The sequence below is a fragment of the Vipera berus genome, assembly GCF_964194415.1.
Source record: "Vipera berus genome assembly, chromosome: 1".
Classification (NCBI taxonomy): Eukaryota; Metazoa; Chordata; class Lepidosauria; order Squamata; family Viperidae; genus Vipera; species Vipera berus.
This window is the reverse complement of record NC_138202.1, coordinates 321,282,228-321,297,953: the sequence shown is the minus strand read 5'-3', so window position 1 is coordinate 321,297,953 and position 15,726 is coordinate 321,282,228. Positions and strand designations below refer to the sequence as shown.

The 15,726-nt window shown below is 39.8% G+C and overlaps 1 protein-coding gene across 1 annotated transcript in view; it reads right to left on the bottom strand.

Annotated features, from left to right (window-relative positions):
* Positions 1-8,252, bottom strand: part of BUB1 (BUB1 mitotic checkpoint serine/threonine kinase) — a gene marked incomplete at its 5' end in the record, with an annotated part of 46,135 nt that extends 37,883 nt beyond the window's left edge. The window contains one exon of the mRNA XM_081314838.1: positions 8,203-8,252. Within this exon, the coding sequence (XP_081170964.1) occupies positions 8,203-8,252 (50 nt within the window). The remainder of the gene's footprint in view (positions 1-8,202) is intronic.
* Positions 8,253-15,726: the final 7,474 nt, after the last annotated feature.

The window sequence follows — 15,726 nt, the reverse complement described above, 5'->3', positions numbered from 1 at the left end:
GCCGGCAGTAGGTGCTCCCATAGGTAATCCGGACCCATGCCATGTAGGGCTTTGTATGTCATTACCAGCACCTTGAATTTCACTCGGAAGGCAACTGGAAGCCAGTGCAGCTCACGGAGCAGAGATGTAATATGGGAGTATCGGGAGACCCCCAAAAGAACCCGTGCAGCTGCACTCTGTACCAGCTGAAGCTTCCGAGTGGTTCTCAAGGGCAGCCCCATGTAAAGAGCATTGCAGTAGTCTAGACGAGAGGTCACAAGTGCATGGGTGACTGTACGCAAGGCATCCAGGTCCAGATAGGGTCGCAACTAGCGCACCAGACGAACCTGGGCGAACATGGCATCCACCATTTTCATCACATAGTCCATAGAGCAGATACCTTGCTTTTGAAGTATGATTCAATATATTTATCTAAATAATAAAGCAAATGAAACTAGCATGACCATAATTGTTGGTACCCTACCTGAATATTTCATCGTTTTGAATCAAATATTGCAATCATAAGAGCTTTCTGTAGCTCTGCATAAGAATTTTACTCTTCTCAACTAGCAGTTTGTCCTGCTCTTGTTCAAGCTGCTTCAGAAATTTTAGATTTAATGGGTTCTTCTCTCAACTAGGGTTTCAGCTCTTTCCACTGTACTTCCATTGGATTCAGATCTAAACTCATAGCAGGCCACTTGAAAACAAAATAATGCTCTTTGCTTTTAATCATTCTTGGGTTCCCTTAGATATTTTGACTCATTATTGTGCTAGAACAGGGGTCCCCAACCCCCGGTCCTTGGACCAGTACCGAGCCGCAGCATGCCAGCAACCGGTCTGCTCAAACAAGCAAAGCCCCAATCCACGGGATGCAGGCAGTACACAAAAACACACACACTCTAGTCCGTGGAAAAACCTCTCTCCACGGAACCGGTCCCTGGCACACAAAACGTTGGTGACCTCTGTGCTAGAGGGCCTAGGACTTGCAACCAGAAAGAGCTTCTCTCATAATGTCATGGCCGGCAGACATTCAAGGCACCCATTGCAGGAGGCAAAAAAGAACTCCCATAACTTTATGAAATGTCCTACATGTTTCACAGTAGGGATGGTGTTCTTTTCTTTAAAAGCATCATTTTTCTTCTGTGAACGCAGAGCTATGATTTACCCAAAAACTCTTAATTTAATTTCACCTATCCTCTTCCTTCTCCTCGACTCAGTTTAAATCCTTAACCTAGCTCAGACATGTCAAACACAAGGCCCGGGGGCCAGATCCGGCCCGCAAAGTGGTTTCATGCGGCCCGCGAAGCCATCCTGGAAACAGTGAGGAAACGGCCCCCATTGCCTTGGCCCTGGCCCAGAGACCCTCCTTCTGCCAGAGACCCTCAGATCTGTCCCACTCCTACCCAGGCCCCCATAGGGACCCTTGATGCGAACGATGTAGAGCTGGCAACGCCCACCCAGTAGGCCATACGCACTCTAGCCATGCCCACCCAGTAGGCCACGCCCACCCTGGCCATACCCACCCGGCCCCCTGAGGGCAACCACAATGCTGATGCGGCCCTCAATGAAATTGAGTTTGACACCCCTGACCTAGCTGAAGTGAAATACAACTCACAATAGCTTATATTTTTAAACAAAATTGGATAATTGGAAAAGATGCAACAACAGCAGTCCCCAACCTTTCTGGCTCTGTGGACAGGCAAAGGCAGTGGTGGTGGGGAGGGGATGGTTTCCCACACACAATCTAATCCCATACATGCACAAATAAAGCTTTGCATGCTCGCCCGCTGCTTACGCAGCTCAGTTCCCAATGGACCCTGGACCGGTAGCACTCCACAGACCAGGACGTTGGGGACCCTTGTATTACAAGACTCCTGATTATCTGCCTGTTGCATTCTTTAGCATACCAAATTGAGGTTGGAACCTCCTTCAGAATTCAGAGATTATTTGGAAATCTTTTCTGATTTTTTCCATGTCTGTTTTCATCCCTGATGTCTTTTCAGATGCTGTTGTAATACTGCTTGTGTCTTCTAAAAGCTCTAATTCTTTTGTTAAATTCCTTTCTAGATCTTTGTCTCCATTGGCTTTGCCTTCTCTTTTCTTGGTGATTTCCATCTTTTGTTCTGACAGTTTATGATGTTCCATAGTCATCCCACCTGGACACGACTTTGCTATTATAACTGAGCTGTTCTATCACCTTGTAGAATCACACCCAAGTATTGTCCTTGCTATATCCTTCCTGACTATAAAAGCATCACCGTTCCTTTTTTTTCATGTCCTGAATGATAAACACTATGATATTCTGCTTGAAAATCCATTTCAGTTCACTGATGTCTAAGATGTTAACTAGTAGTTGACTCATCTTTCACTGTATTGAGTTAATGCCTCTTGCATTTCATGTCTCCATTGTAATTCTTTCTTTGTGGCTTCAATTTTCTTTTCCTACACGGCAACATCAGGAACTAAACTCCTCAAAAGCTTTCATGTAGCTGCATCATAAACACCATTAGTATTCCAAAAGAACCTCAGTAACATGTCAAAAGTGATCCAAGTTAGAGGCCCATTATTCAGTACATCATCAATCACTTTATCTTATCTATATGGTTTTCTTGATAAAATATAAAAGTGGTTTATCTCTCTTCCAGGCAGTAAGAGGTGACCCCTTTGCCCTTGCTACCAAAATGATCATCCACTTCTAGGATCTCCCCCACGTCCCTGCTTCCCTTAACTAGGCAGCTGGAATGACCTTCATACTTTGGGTGACCTTGCTGGGATTACATTTTCCCAACACTCCTGACATTCTTCACTCATTCCTCCCAGGAAAACTCTACAGTAAAACAAATCTTTATTTATGTGGTCCAGGACAAAAATAAGACAAAATTAAAACTTCAATACAGCAAGACCAATGTGGAGTGAGTACATCGCTTAAGTACTAAAAGTGAACAATATAAAGATATATAAAATAGAAAATTACAAAGCAACTATAAACAGCTAAAAACAAATAAGAATATAAAATCCTGAGCAATAAAATAACTGAATGAATGAATTTTATTTAGGGGAGTGAGTAACTAATAAACACTAAGAGCTATTTGAAAATAAGACACCAGGATTTGAGGGGGTTAGGTTTTTGCACCTCTGTATATATTTTTATATGTACAGTATTAACTTTCTTTGTGTTTGTATGTGTGTGCTTTTCTTTATGCTTTAATTATTTCTATTTTTCTTTTTTTATGCGTATATTTATTGATTTATGCAGGTCAAGAAGCAACAGTGAGAACTGGACACGGAACCACTGATTGGTTCAAAATTGGGAAAGGAGTCCAGCAAGGCTATATTCTGTCGCCCTACCTATTTAACTTATATGCAGAGCACATCATGAGAAATGCAGGGCTAGATAAATCAAAAGTTGGAATTAAGATTGCCAGGGGAAATATCAACAGCCTAAGATATGCAGATGATACTACTCTAATGGCAGAAAGTGAAGAGGAACTAAAGAGCCTCTTGTTGCAGGTGAATAAGGAGAGTGCAAAAGTTGGCTTGAAACTCAACATTAAGAAAACCAAGATCATGGCATCTGGCCATCTCAATTCCTGGCAAATAGATGGGGAAGAAATAGAGGTAATGACAAATTTTATTTTCCTGGGCAGATAGGGACTGCAGACAAGAAATTAAGACAGCTTTTGTATCGTTGATTCCAAAGGAGGATCAAGACCTTACTCAACCTAAAAATTATAGACCTATATCGCTTTTAAATACAGATTATAAGATTTTTGCTAAAGTATTGGCCAATAGATTAATGCAAGTTTTGAAACAAATGATTCATAGTGATCAATCGGGATTTATATCTGGGAGGTATATGAAATATAATGTAAGACAAATTGTTAACCTGCTTGAATACTTGGATAAGAACAACCAAGTCCCCGCAGCATTGATATTTTTGGATGCAGAGAAAGCCTTTGACCAATTGAATTGGCAATTTTTATTAAGAGTTGTTGAGGAGATGAATTTTGGAGAAGGTTTTCTACATGCTATTAAAGTTATATATGAACAACAAACTGCACAAATTATAGTTAACGGGGGATTAACAGAGACCTCTAAAATTGAAAAAGGTACAAGACAGGGTTGCCCCCTATCACCATTATTGTTTGTTTTAACATTAGAGATTTTATTAATCAAAATTCAAGAGTCCTCTATGATAAAGGGAATTAAAATAAAACAGAATGATTATAGATTGAGAGCTTTTGCTGATGACTTGGTTGTGACAATATCCCAACCGTTACAGTCGGTTATAGATTTGATGGAAATTATAACTCAGTATGGTAAGGTTTCTGGGTTTAAGGTGAATAGTAATAAGACTAAGATATTATCTAAGAACTTATCTATGAGTGAAAGGGATATGTTATTTAAATTAACAGGTTTTGAAATAGTGAAGAAGGTTAAATATTTAGGAGTATATATTGCAGCCTCAAATGTAAAATTGTATAAGAATAATTATGAAACACTATGGTCGAAGGTACAAAGGGACTTAAATAATTGGAAAAAATTACAATTATCATTACTGGGAAGAATTGCAGTTGTTAAAATGAATGTTCTACCAAAGTTTCTCTTTTTGTTTCAAATGATACCTATATTGAAAAAGGATGCCAAACTTGATCAATGGCAGAAGGGTATTAATAAATTTATTTGGGCGGGGAAAAAACCAAGAGTTAAATTTAAGATTTTACAAGATGCTAGGGAAAGAGGGGGACTCAAGGCGCCGAATTTGAAATTGTATTATGATGCGGTTGCCTTGACGTGGGTTAGTGATTGGCTTAATTTAACTAACAAGAGAATACTTCATCTTGAGGGATGGGATTTGGTATATGGATGGCATGCATATTTGCTTTACGATAAGAAGGTGGACAGGGCTTTTAAATCCCATATTCTTAGAAGTGCTTTATTGCGTGTCTGGAAAAAGTATTATTATAAGTTAAATTATAAAATACCGATTTGGGGAATTCCTGGACACGCGATAGAGGGCGTATCTATGGGAGAGAGTATGGATATGGTTTCTTATAAGGAACTACTTAGATTGCAAGGGACTGATTGGCAACTTAAATCATTAGAGGAGTTAAGACAAGAAAACATAAGTTACTCTTGGTTTCAATATACCCAAATGAAAGTTAGGTGGAAGTCAGATCAAAAGGTTGGCATCACAATTATAGATCAAAATTTAGTAAAACAAATTAGAGATTTAAATTGTGCACATATAAAGAGGATATATAATGCTCTTCAGGAACCAATTTCGTTGGACACCTGGGAGATAATTTGGGTTAGAAATGTTAAATTTACTCAGGCTCAAAACTTAAGAGAAAATTTTTATAAAATGTTTTATAAATGGCATCTGGATCCCAAGTTGTCCAACATGTATCCTAATTTACAGTCTAAATGTTAGAGATGTGGTAGTTTAGAAGCTACCTATTTTCACATGTGGTGGACTTGTAGAAATATAAAAGCTTTTTGGATCAAAATTTGGTGGAACATTCAAAAGATTTTTAAGAGAAAGATAAAGTTTTCTCCGCAATTGTTTTTATTGGGTATTGTTGTAGATTGTGATGTTAAAGAAACTAACTTGATGTTGAACATGATAACAGCAGCACGGTTACTGGTGGGACAATATTGGAAGAAGGATAGTTTGCCCACTATAGAAGAATGGGTGTTTAAAGTTTCAAATCTTGCAGAAATGTCTAAGATTTCTGCTTATTTGAAATATCATTCACAGGAAAGATATATTTCAGTTTGGAGGAGATGGATAAATTATATTCAGAACAAATATGGGACTAAAATGTTCCATTTAGCTTATGAGTAGATTTTAGTGGGATATTGTTATTGGTACTTTGTTTGTAGTTATGTTAAAGGGGAGTTAAAGCACATTATGAATTTGGTTAATTGTATATTATGCATAATTTTTATTTAGAATATTATTGTAACTATAATCCTGTATTTAGCTCTGGGAAGTGGGGGGGGAAGTGGGTGGGTTTGGGGTGGGAGGGATTTGGGGATATATTGTAAAATTTTGTTTTTGTAAAACTCTTTAATAAAATAAAATAAAAAAAGAAATTAAGACGCTTGCTCCTGGGGAGGAATGCTATGGAAAAACTAGACAGCATACTAAAAAGCAGAGACAGCACCCTGCCAACAAAAGTACGTATAGTCAAGGCTTGTATGGCTGTGAAAGTTGGACCATAAGAAAGGCTGAGCGCCACAGAATTGAAGCATTTGAACTATGGTGCTGAAGAAGACTCCTGCGAGTCCCCTGGACTGCAAGGCGATCAAACTGGTCAGTCCTAGAGGAGATCAACCCTGACTGCTCTTTAGAAGGCCAGATCCTGAAGTTGAAACTCAAATACTTTGGCCACCTAATGAGAAGGAAGGACTCACTGGAGAAGAGCCTAATGCTGAGAAAGATTGAGGGCAATAGAAGAAGGGGCCGACAGAGAATGAGGTGGCTGGATGGAGTCACTGAAGCAGTAGGCGTGACCTTAAATGGACTCCAGAAGATGGTAGAGGACAGGAAGGCCTGGAGGAAAGTTGTCCATAGGGTTACAATGGGTCGGACACGACTTCACAACTAACAACATTTATTGATTATACCTGCTTGTTTTCTTTTATTATGAATTAAAAAGTAATAAAATACATGTAAAAGTTTTGCTGATAGGAAGAACATGTTTTAGGATGAATGGCTGCATATGTGAAAATTTAAGTGTAGTCTCCATAAAGCACTTTTTAAAGTCTTCTCTATACCCCACTAGTTTCATAAGATTTATTTCCAATTTAAGTAAACGTAAGCTTGTCTCCATCACCAAGCCTTTTCACAGAATAATTAAACCTAATTATTTTCACCCTTCTAAAAAAGAGAGGAAACTAAAGTGATAGTTAGCTAATCTGCAGTGAGTAGCTCTTCTAAAACAAATTTCCTGTAGAGTGGGATGTTGCATTTATTATCAGGGCCAATGTCAGAATGTACCAACCAAAATCTAATAGTCTTTCTATGCTGTACAATATGCTGCACAGTGCACAGCTGACTTGAAGTACATATAAGATTGCAGCCCCTTAAATTTGTTTTAGATCATAACTGCTGTATTAAAAAAACCCTGCATAGCAGTCTGTTAAATACAAAAGTCAGAAAAAGACACAATCCTGGTCAATGATAATAATTATGTATAAATAACAGACATCCAGCTCCAATTATGATTTCCTAAAATATTTCTGACTACAAAACAGCACACTTCCTTTGAAAGTAATGAAGACCAAAGCAAAAAAAAAAACAACCTCAAATGAGGGAGTTGAAAAAAGAAGCTGATTAATCAACTTCCACTAGTGAAATCTATTTCCACATCAGAATCCTCCCATATAGAATCAAATAGCAACTATATCGTCAAGGTTGCTATTGAAATGAAATTACATATTACTTCTTAAAATAACCTTTTGGCTCAATAGGACAATATTAACATAATGTTAACAAGCAAACAATTATTATAACTTATGACTTTGTAATAATGCCGCTTGGGGTGTGTGTGAAAGCCCTAATAAGCAGGCATATACATAGAATGAAGGCTACTGCTAAGCTTGTAAGCCGCCCTGAGTCTTCGGAGAAGGGAGGGATATAAATGGAATTAAAATAAATAAATAAATAAATATATGCCATAATGTTGGGTGTGTGTGCACTGCAGGAAAAGAAACTGCAGATAACAGTAAGGAAAAAAAAGCCAAAGCCCAGGTAAACAAAACCCAAACTATTACAGGCTTCCTTTTTCCCCAAATAAACTAACCCCAGTTATCTCACAACTAAGAGCAAAGCACTACTATCCCCAGGGATGATCAAAAACTTGGTACCTCAGCTAAAAATGTGTTCAGGGTTGCTCTCCCAGCACTGCTTATCATACCGAAACAAAAGAACGGTATGAAATTGCTGATATCCCCCCTGTGCTTCAGTACTTCCTTTCACTTGCATGCTACATTTAATAGCAGCACGTATGAACCTGCACAGGGCAATTCCCATGAGAAAGATAAGTCCCTCGCCGCCATCATAATTATAACCCGCCTCTTGAGTCTGCGTAAAATACTAGGGAGGCAAAATATTGCTAGTCTGGCTGACCGTCGCAGGAGTATGAAACGAGTATGGAAGAGATTCGGCCAAAAATCCGCGGGAGGCGAGTTCGCTTCGCCCTTCCAGTTACTCACCGTGCGCGAATTGAGAGGTCCATGGTGGCCTCCGAGCAGACGGCATCCATCGTAACTGACAGGAAGCATTCAGAAAAATTCAAATCGTCCCGCGCAGACGCACAGGCGCTCTAGTCTTATTATGATTGGCCGTTGTCCCAGGAAGAGCAGCCAATCAGGAGGACAGCTTGAGCCTTTCGTTTATTAAAAGCTCCGAATACCTTCGTAAGACAGCAGGAAAAAAAGGTGGCCACTGTTAAAAAAGGAAGTGTACCACTCTGCAATCGATGTTTGATCTTTGCAAATGTTTACATCAGTACGCACGTTTGTGTAGATGTAAGATGGCTTTGTTTAGTCTTGCACTTTTTCCAGTTCTTTCCCTAGTTCCTATGTGAACGTAATTATATGTGGATATAGAAAGTCATCGTCCTTGTCATTACTACTTACAGATTTGCACTAAATGAACTCTAGCTATTAAGCTATGCCACGGGATATTTCTTTGTTGCTAAGGTCCCCTGATATTTTTTTACTATTGCTTCATTAATGTTATCTTAAATAAATTTGAATTTATTAAACTATTGCAGAAGAAAGTAGCAAATAGTATTTTTTTTTATACACAGACACACAGAGACAGGTAAAATGCCATGCCTGTTTCTTAACAAATTAAAAAAAAAACTTCACCCTCTGGGTGAAATAGCCTGTTTAAAATTAGAAGTAGTTCTTCCATTAGCAGCAAAAAAACCAATCCTTTGTATTAAATATAAGATGCTTGCTGACATTGTGCAATGCACTTTTTTCCCATTCATGTTCAATCTTTGAAGAGGGCCTGGCTAAGTCCCTGCAGTTTTCTTGGCAAGGTTTTTCAGAAGTGGTTTGCCACTTTGTCCTTCCTAGAGCTAAAAGAAACTGACTAGTCAGAGGACACCCAGCTGGCTTTGTATCTAAGGTAGGACTAGAACTCAGTACCCTGATTTCTAGTCTTATGCCTTAACCACTACATCAGACTGGCACTCACTGAGGAAAACAGCCCATAAATAGGCAATATAAAAATAATAAGAAAATGTTATGGTGTTTCAACCTTAAAACCGATACATTTATTATTGCAGAATGACATCCATCAAAAGATACAGTATACAGTTTATGTTCCAATGCTTTACCTGTTTGTTCAAAGGGAGTCTCACTGCATTCGGTGAATTTACTGTCAACAAAGGACTTTAAAACATAACCTTACATTTTTAGTCAATTATACGGATAGTCCTTGTTCAGTGACCACAGTTGGGACCACATCAACTCAATGGTTAACTGAAATTGTTTCTTAATGCAAACGGGACTATGCTTTCGTGACTTGGCTTTCCTTTGTTTTAGAGACCTGTAAAGGTCAGAAATATAAAGACTGATCATAAAGTAATTTTTTTCACCAGCACTGTAACTGAATAGTTGCTAAATGAGGCAGTCACAAAACAACGACTACCTGTAATAGCAATTTTGTGGGAGAGGTGCCTCATTGTTGACTCCTAAAGATTGGCTGGACAAGTCCCTGCAGTTTCCTTGGCAAGATTTCAGTATAGTTTGTCAGTGTCTACTTCATAGGGCTAAGAAGGAATGTTTGGCCCAAGATTACCAAACTGGCTTCATGCCTGTGCTTGGACCGATTTCTAACCTGGTACCTTAACCTGTACACCAACTGCTAAGCTTGTAAGCCGCCCTGAGTCTTCGGAGAAGGGCGGGATATAAATGGAATTTAAAATAAATAAATAAATAAATAAACTGACTGTCATAATAGCAATAGTTTTATATATATATATTAAGGATGCAATTCTGTAATTCCTAGGGGCTCTCACAAGGGCCACAGGTATTTTTAGATCTCCTTAAGGGAAAAGTTGACTGTGCTTTTAAAAAGCACACTGTCCTAAACCTATAGAGATTCAAGCTTCTCTAATTGAGTGGTATAAAAGAGACCAGAAAGGCAATCTGGGAGCATTCTATGGATGTGCTGGGAGAGGTTATGGATCTACAGATTTGGTATGTCCAGAGTCATTATGGAAACAGGGGGGAAATGATGTCAGTTCTGAAACAGGCATAGGGGTTTTTTTCTTTCTCATAAGAATCAATGAGGAGAAAAGGTAAAATAAAGGGAAAGATGTCTAATAAAAGCAAGGGAGAAATCTCGTGTCCTGATTGCCTGCTTTATTTTGGTCACTCTCCCACTTTGCCTGTTCTGTGTCTTTAGTATAATTTAAATTCTTGCGTTTTTCATTTAAGATGTTATAGACTTATAGAGCATATTTCTCTATAGCTCAAAAAATAGAAAACACTTAGAATGCTACATGTTGATAGATTTAAATCAATATTACTATGTTTTACCTTTTTATATTGAAGTATTTATTTATTTATTTATTTTTGGGACTTATATGCCGCCCTATCTCCCAAAGGACTCAGGGCGGCTAACAACAATAAAAAACAACAATACAAAAATTAAAAAAGAATTAAATAACAGCCCCAAAATAAATTAACTACACAGTTAAAAATTAAAACATATTTAAAAACCCATCATCAATCCAGGTCAGCCTGATGGAAGAAAAAAGTTTTGAGGTCGCGGCGAAAGGACCGGAGGTCCGGGGCCATCCGAAGCTCAAGGGGGAGTTGGTTCCAAAGGGCTGGTGCTCCCACAGAGAAGGCCCTCCCCCTGGGGGTCGCCAGCCGACATTGTCTGGCCGACGGCACCCTGAGGAGTGAGCGCACTGGGCGATGGGAAGTCGTCCCCGGTAGCAGATGGTCCTGCAAATATCCCGGGCCTAAGCCATGTAGGGCTTTAAAGGTAAGTACCAGCACCTTAAATCTCGCCCGGAAGACAACTGGTAGCCAATGCAGCTCACGCAGGAGGGGTGTAATATGGGAGTATCGGGATGCTCCCATCACTACCCGCGCGGCCGAATTCTGCACCAGCTGAAGCCTCCGGGTGGTCTTCAAGGGCAGCCCCATGTAGAGAGCATTGCAGTAATCTATCCGAGAGGTAACGAGTGCATGAGTGACCGTACGTAGGGCATCTCGGTCCAGATAGGGGCGCAACTGGCACACCAAGCGAACCTGGGCAAATGCCCCCCTGGCCACGACTCCAATATGATCTTCAAAACTGAGTCGTGAGTCCAGGTGGACGCCTAAATTGCGCGCCCTATCAACGGGAGGCAACACCTCTCCTCCCATAACCAAAGATGGAACCTCTTGGACAAGTCGAGATGCCGGTACGTAAAGCCACTCAGTCTTGGCCGGGTTGAGCTGGAGCCTGTTCTTCCCCATCCAAATCCGTACCGCTTCCAGGCAACGGGACATCACATCGAGGGCATCACTGGCTTGGTTCGGGTGGAGATAAAGAGCTGGGTATCATCGGCATATTGATGATACCTCACCCCAAAACCACGGATGATCTCACCCAGCGGCTTCATATAGATGTTGAACAGGAGGGGCGAGAGCACCAACCCCTGAGGCACCCCACAACTAAGGGGCCTAGGGGTTGATCTCTGCCCTCCTGCCAACACCGTCTGCGAACGGCCTGAGAGGTAGGAGGAGAACCACTGTAAAATTTAATAAGAAACATCTGGGTGCCAAGTGAGCCATGCCAAGACTGACCATAAATCTGATTGGCTAGAATATATCTTCTTGGTAGCTGGCAAAACCACATTATATTCTTTTTCCATACATTATTCTCAACTTCATCTGACCAAGTTCCTAGCAAGCATGCGTCAATTCCCATATCACAAAATCATGTGTTGGATCTTCAGCTTTTGTTTGGCTTTGGCCTAGGGAAGTATATGAATAATAAGTATATGTTGCAGCTATCTACTGTACATATAAGGAATATGAATATAAGGGAAAACTTCCTGATGGTAAAATCTGTAGAACAGTAGAACATTCTACCTCTGGTTTTTAAGACTAAACAAACTACCTCTCAAGGATGGTTTAATTGATTTTCCTGTGTATTACAGAGAATTGAGCTACCCAACAAGTGGTCCCTCCCAGCTCCACCCAATTCCATGATTTCATAAGCTGAGACATTGTGGTTAGTAAAACATGGTTTATATCTTAATCTATATGTGAAATGTATTCAGTAAACTGTGGTTGGGAAAACCAATAGTCCAATGACATTCTCTTTGGTCATATTCTACCTCATAAAGTATCTGAGAAGGTCTCATGTTTATCAAACTGAGCTTCTTAGAGAAAATTTGGGCTAAAACAGAGTGAGCCAAAACGATTATCAACAAACTCTTCATTATTAACTGATTTTTATATAACCAAAGTCGCACTACAGATTACAAGGGTAATTATCAGCAAATGTGAAGGATCTCCAGTGTTTAGGAGGCTTCCCTGAAAATAGCTGCATGCAGCCTATTTCAAGGGGGGATGGAATGGAGTACTTTGGGAAAAGGCATGGCCAGCTGGTTCTATCTGTGTGCTTTTCATCTTAAAAGTTAGCAAAACTCAGCTGATGCAGAGGCCTGCCTAAGAATCTTGTGGCAGCTAATAAGAGTTGGGGAGGTCTGAGCTTAATAAATAAATTCCTGGTGATGCAGCTCTTGTCTGGAAGTGATCATGCAGAAAAGCTCTTAAACAAAGGGTGGATGTCTTCTGGAGCTTGCTTTATGATTTACATTTTCCTGTGTGAACATTCATCATTGTAGAGGAAAAGACATGTGAAGTATGAATGGTGGCCCAAGTGTACTTTTCACTACAGGTACATACATCAGATAGATTGAAAAAGCTGCTAACTGGGAAGAGACCCTAAAATGTAGCTTGGTTATGTCCTACAGGGCTTTGAACTAGTCTGACTTGATTAAGTTGTAAACAAGACTAGATGTATGACAAAGTGTCCAAGTAGTTCAAATATATTTTTTTTAAAATACAACAGGAACAGCTGGTGAATGATAAAATATCATTGACTAGAACAGTGATGGCGAAACTTTTAGAGACCAAGTGCCCCAAAACTGGCCCATTCCCCCGGCCCGCCCCCACCCCGCCTGCCCGCAGGTCCACCCACCACCTCCACGGCCCGCCACAGATTGCCCAGGTGGGCCTGCAGCGCTATGGTGGCCACGCCCTCTGCCTGCACCCCACAGCATCATCTGCATGCAATGGGGCATGAGGGTGGAGTCTTGTCCCTGCTGCCCAACTGCCATGTGATTGGCTACATTGTTCCGTGCGGGCCACACCTGGGGGCGACTTGTCTGAGGGGGCTGCTGGTGAGGAGGGGTCTGCAGGGGGGAGACGGGGCTGGGGCGACGGCGCGCATGCCCACAGAGCGGCTCTGAGTGCCACCTCTGGCACTTGTGCCATAGATTCGCCTCCACTGGACTAGAATAAAAGTTCCATTTGGTCTTTGGCTTGCATTGGAACCATGAATTGATCATTTGGTCTGCTTTGGTTAACCCACTTTCAATCTGAGAGCTTGGAAGAGCAGGCAGTCCTTTCCTTTTTCCTATAAAACAAGGGACTTTGAAGGATTGAAGCAACCTTAGCCATTGTCTTTGCTGATTTCGTTTCCCTTCTTTTGTTATTATCTTCATGATAAAAGGTATCCCCAGAACCATCCTTTAGACAAGACTCATTTCAGAACTTCCACCTACACAGCAAAGATTTCTTAAAGTGTAGGTGGTGTCTTTCTCTAACAAGTTTCCAAATCATCTCTCTCTCCCCCCTCCCCCACCTTAGCCTTTCTCCTTCACTAATATACACCTCTACTCTTGTATCATGTATTTGTCATGTGTTTCTCAGCCTCAGCAACTTTATTAAGTATGGACCTCAACTCCCAGAATTCGCCATCCAGTGTGCTGGATGGGGAATCTTAGGAAAGGAAGTCCACATATCTTAAACTTGAGGTTGAGAAACACTGATGTATCCTAGTGAACATGTATTTCGGCATTAAATTTCAAAACAGGTCTTGCTTTCTGTCTTTGGTCAAATCAGTTCAGCGCTCTCTTAAGTGCATTAAACTATCAGTTTCATCATCTTCTGGCAGGGTGAAAGGGCAGGTACATGCTATTTGGTCTCCTGATCATATTTATTTATTTATTTATTTAGATTTATATACCGCCCTTTCCCGAAGGACTCAGGGCGGTTTACAGGATATTTAAAAGAAAATCAATACAAAAGTTAAAACAAATTAAAAAAGATATGATTCACCAGACAAAATTATTTTGCTTCCTGAAAACATTTGGATGTATCTTACATATTCTTCACCATCAAAGCTGACACCAACCAGAGCATAGAACAACTCAAAACAAGTATTGCTCCGTGTATTCTAAAGAACCAGTCGTGCCAGAGTGTTCAGTTGAAAATGATTTGAGCATGGCAATTTTCCAGGGCTGTGAGTATGTGAACGAGTGAATGAAGGTGAATATTTGTTTCCCAAGAGAATGAGTGACCATAAGCCGAACCTGGGAGCATGTGAGTAATATTGGAGGGTTAATGCTTAACAGGAAATTACAAGAAATTAAGAATATAACCCATTAGAAAATATATGGAATGATTTTAAATTGGGATTTTAATTCTTGGGGCCATATTTAATTTAATTTTATTTTAACTTAATTTTATACTGCATTGTTTTTAAATTTTGCCCTGTAAACCGCCCTGAGTCCTTCGGGAATAGGGCGGTATACAAATTGAATTAATAATAAATAAATAAATAAATAAATAAATAAATAAATAAATAAATAAATAAATAAATAAATAAATACTGAACTTTAGGAAGTAGGATAGGAAGAATATTGACACTGTTGAATTTTGGTGTTGGAAAAGACTTCTGAGAATATTGTGAACAGCCAAGAAAACAAATCAACCCAGCATTGTCATTAAAGGCACAAATGACCAGGCTCAAATTAACTTACTTTGGACATATGCAAAGACCCAGGTATCTGGAAAAGGCTCTAATGCTGGGAAAGGTAGAAGGATGACCAGCAACAAAGTGTATGGGCTTAGTTATAGTGATGATGAGTGTACTAGATTAGGGATGGATCATTTGGAACAAAATCTGTCATTGTGGTCACTAGCTGTTAAAAACAACTTGTTAGCATATAATCAAATCAATGATTACTTGAGAGAATACAGTTTTATTTGCCAGATAAAACAATTCCTGACTATCCATCTTTCCTAAAATTAAACTCAAAAAGGGATTGTAAAGCTCTTAGTGAGCTTTAAAAGTTTTACTTCCTATAATGAAGTGAAGTTTACCTACCTCACTAGTAGTAACTGGAAATGCAATACACCATTATACTCATATAGCCCTCAAAGATTACATCACACAGTCCCTTTCAAAATGCTAGTCTCACCTACACAATCCTTCTTTCAGTATCACTGAAGCATTTAGGCAAACCTTCAAGGACATGGGAGCTTGAGGTACACTAAGGATTCCTAATCCAAAAATGTTTCTTCTGGTTGTCTTCAGTATTCACTTTCCTTGTTTGCACTATAATTGACAGCTCCATAGGAATGCAAAAACTTTGTTTAAAAAACATTAAAAACATTTAAAGTGCCATTTTAAGAAAAGTTTAAAAT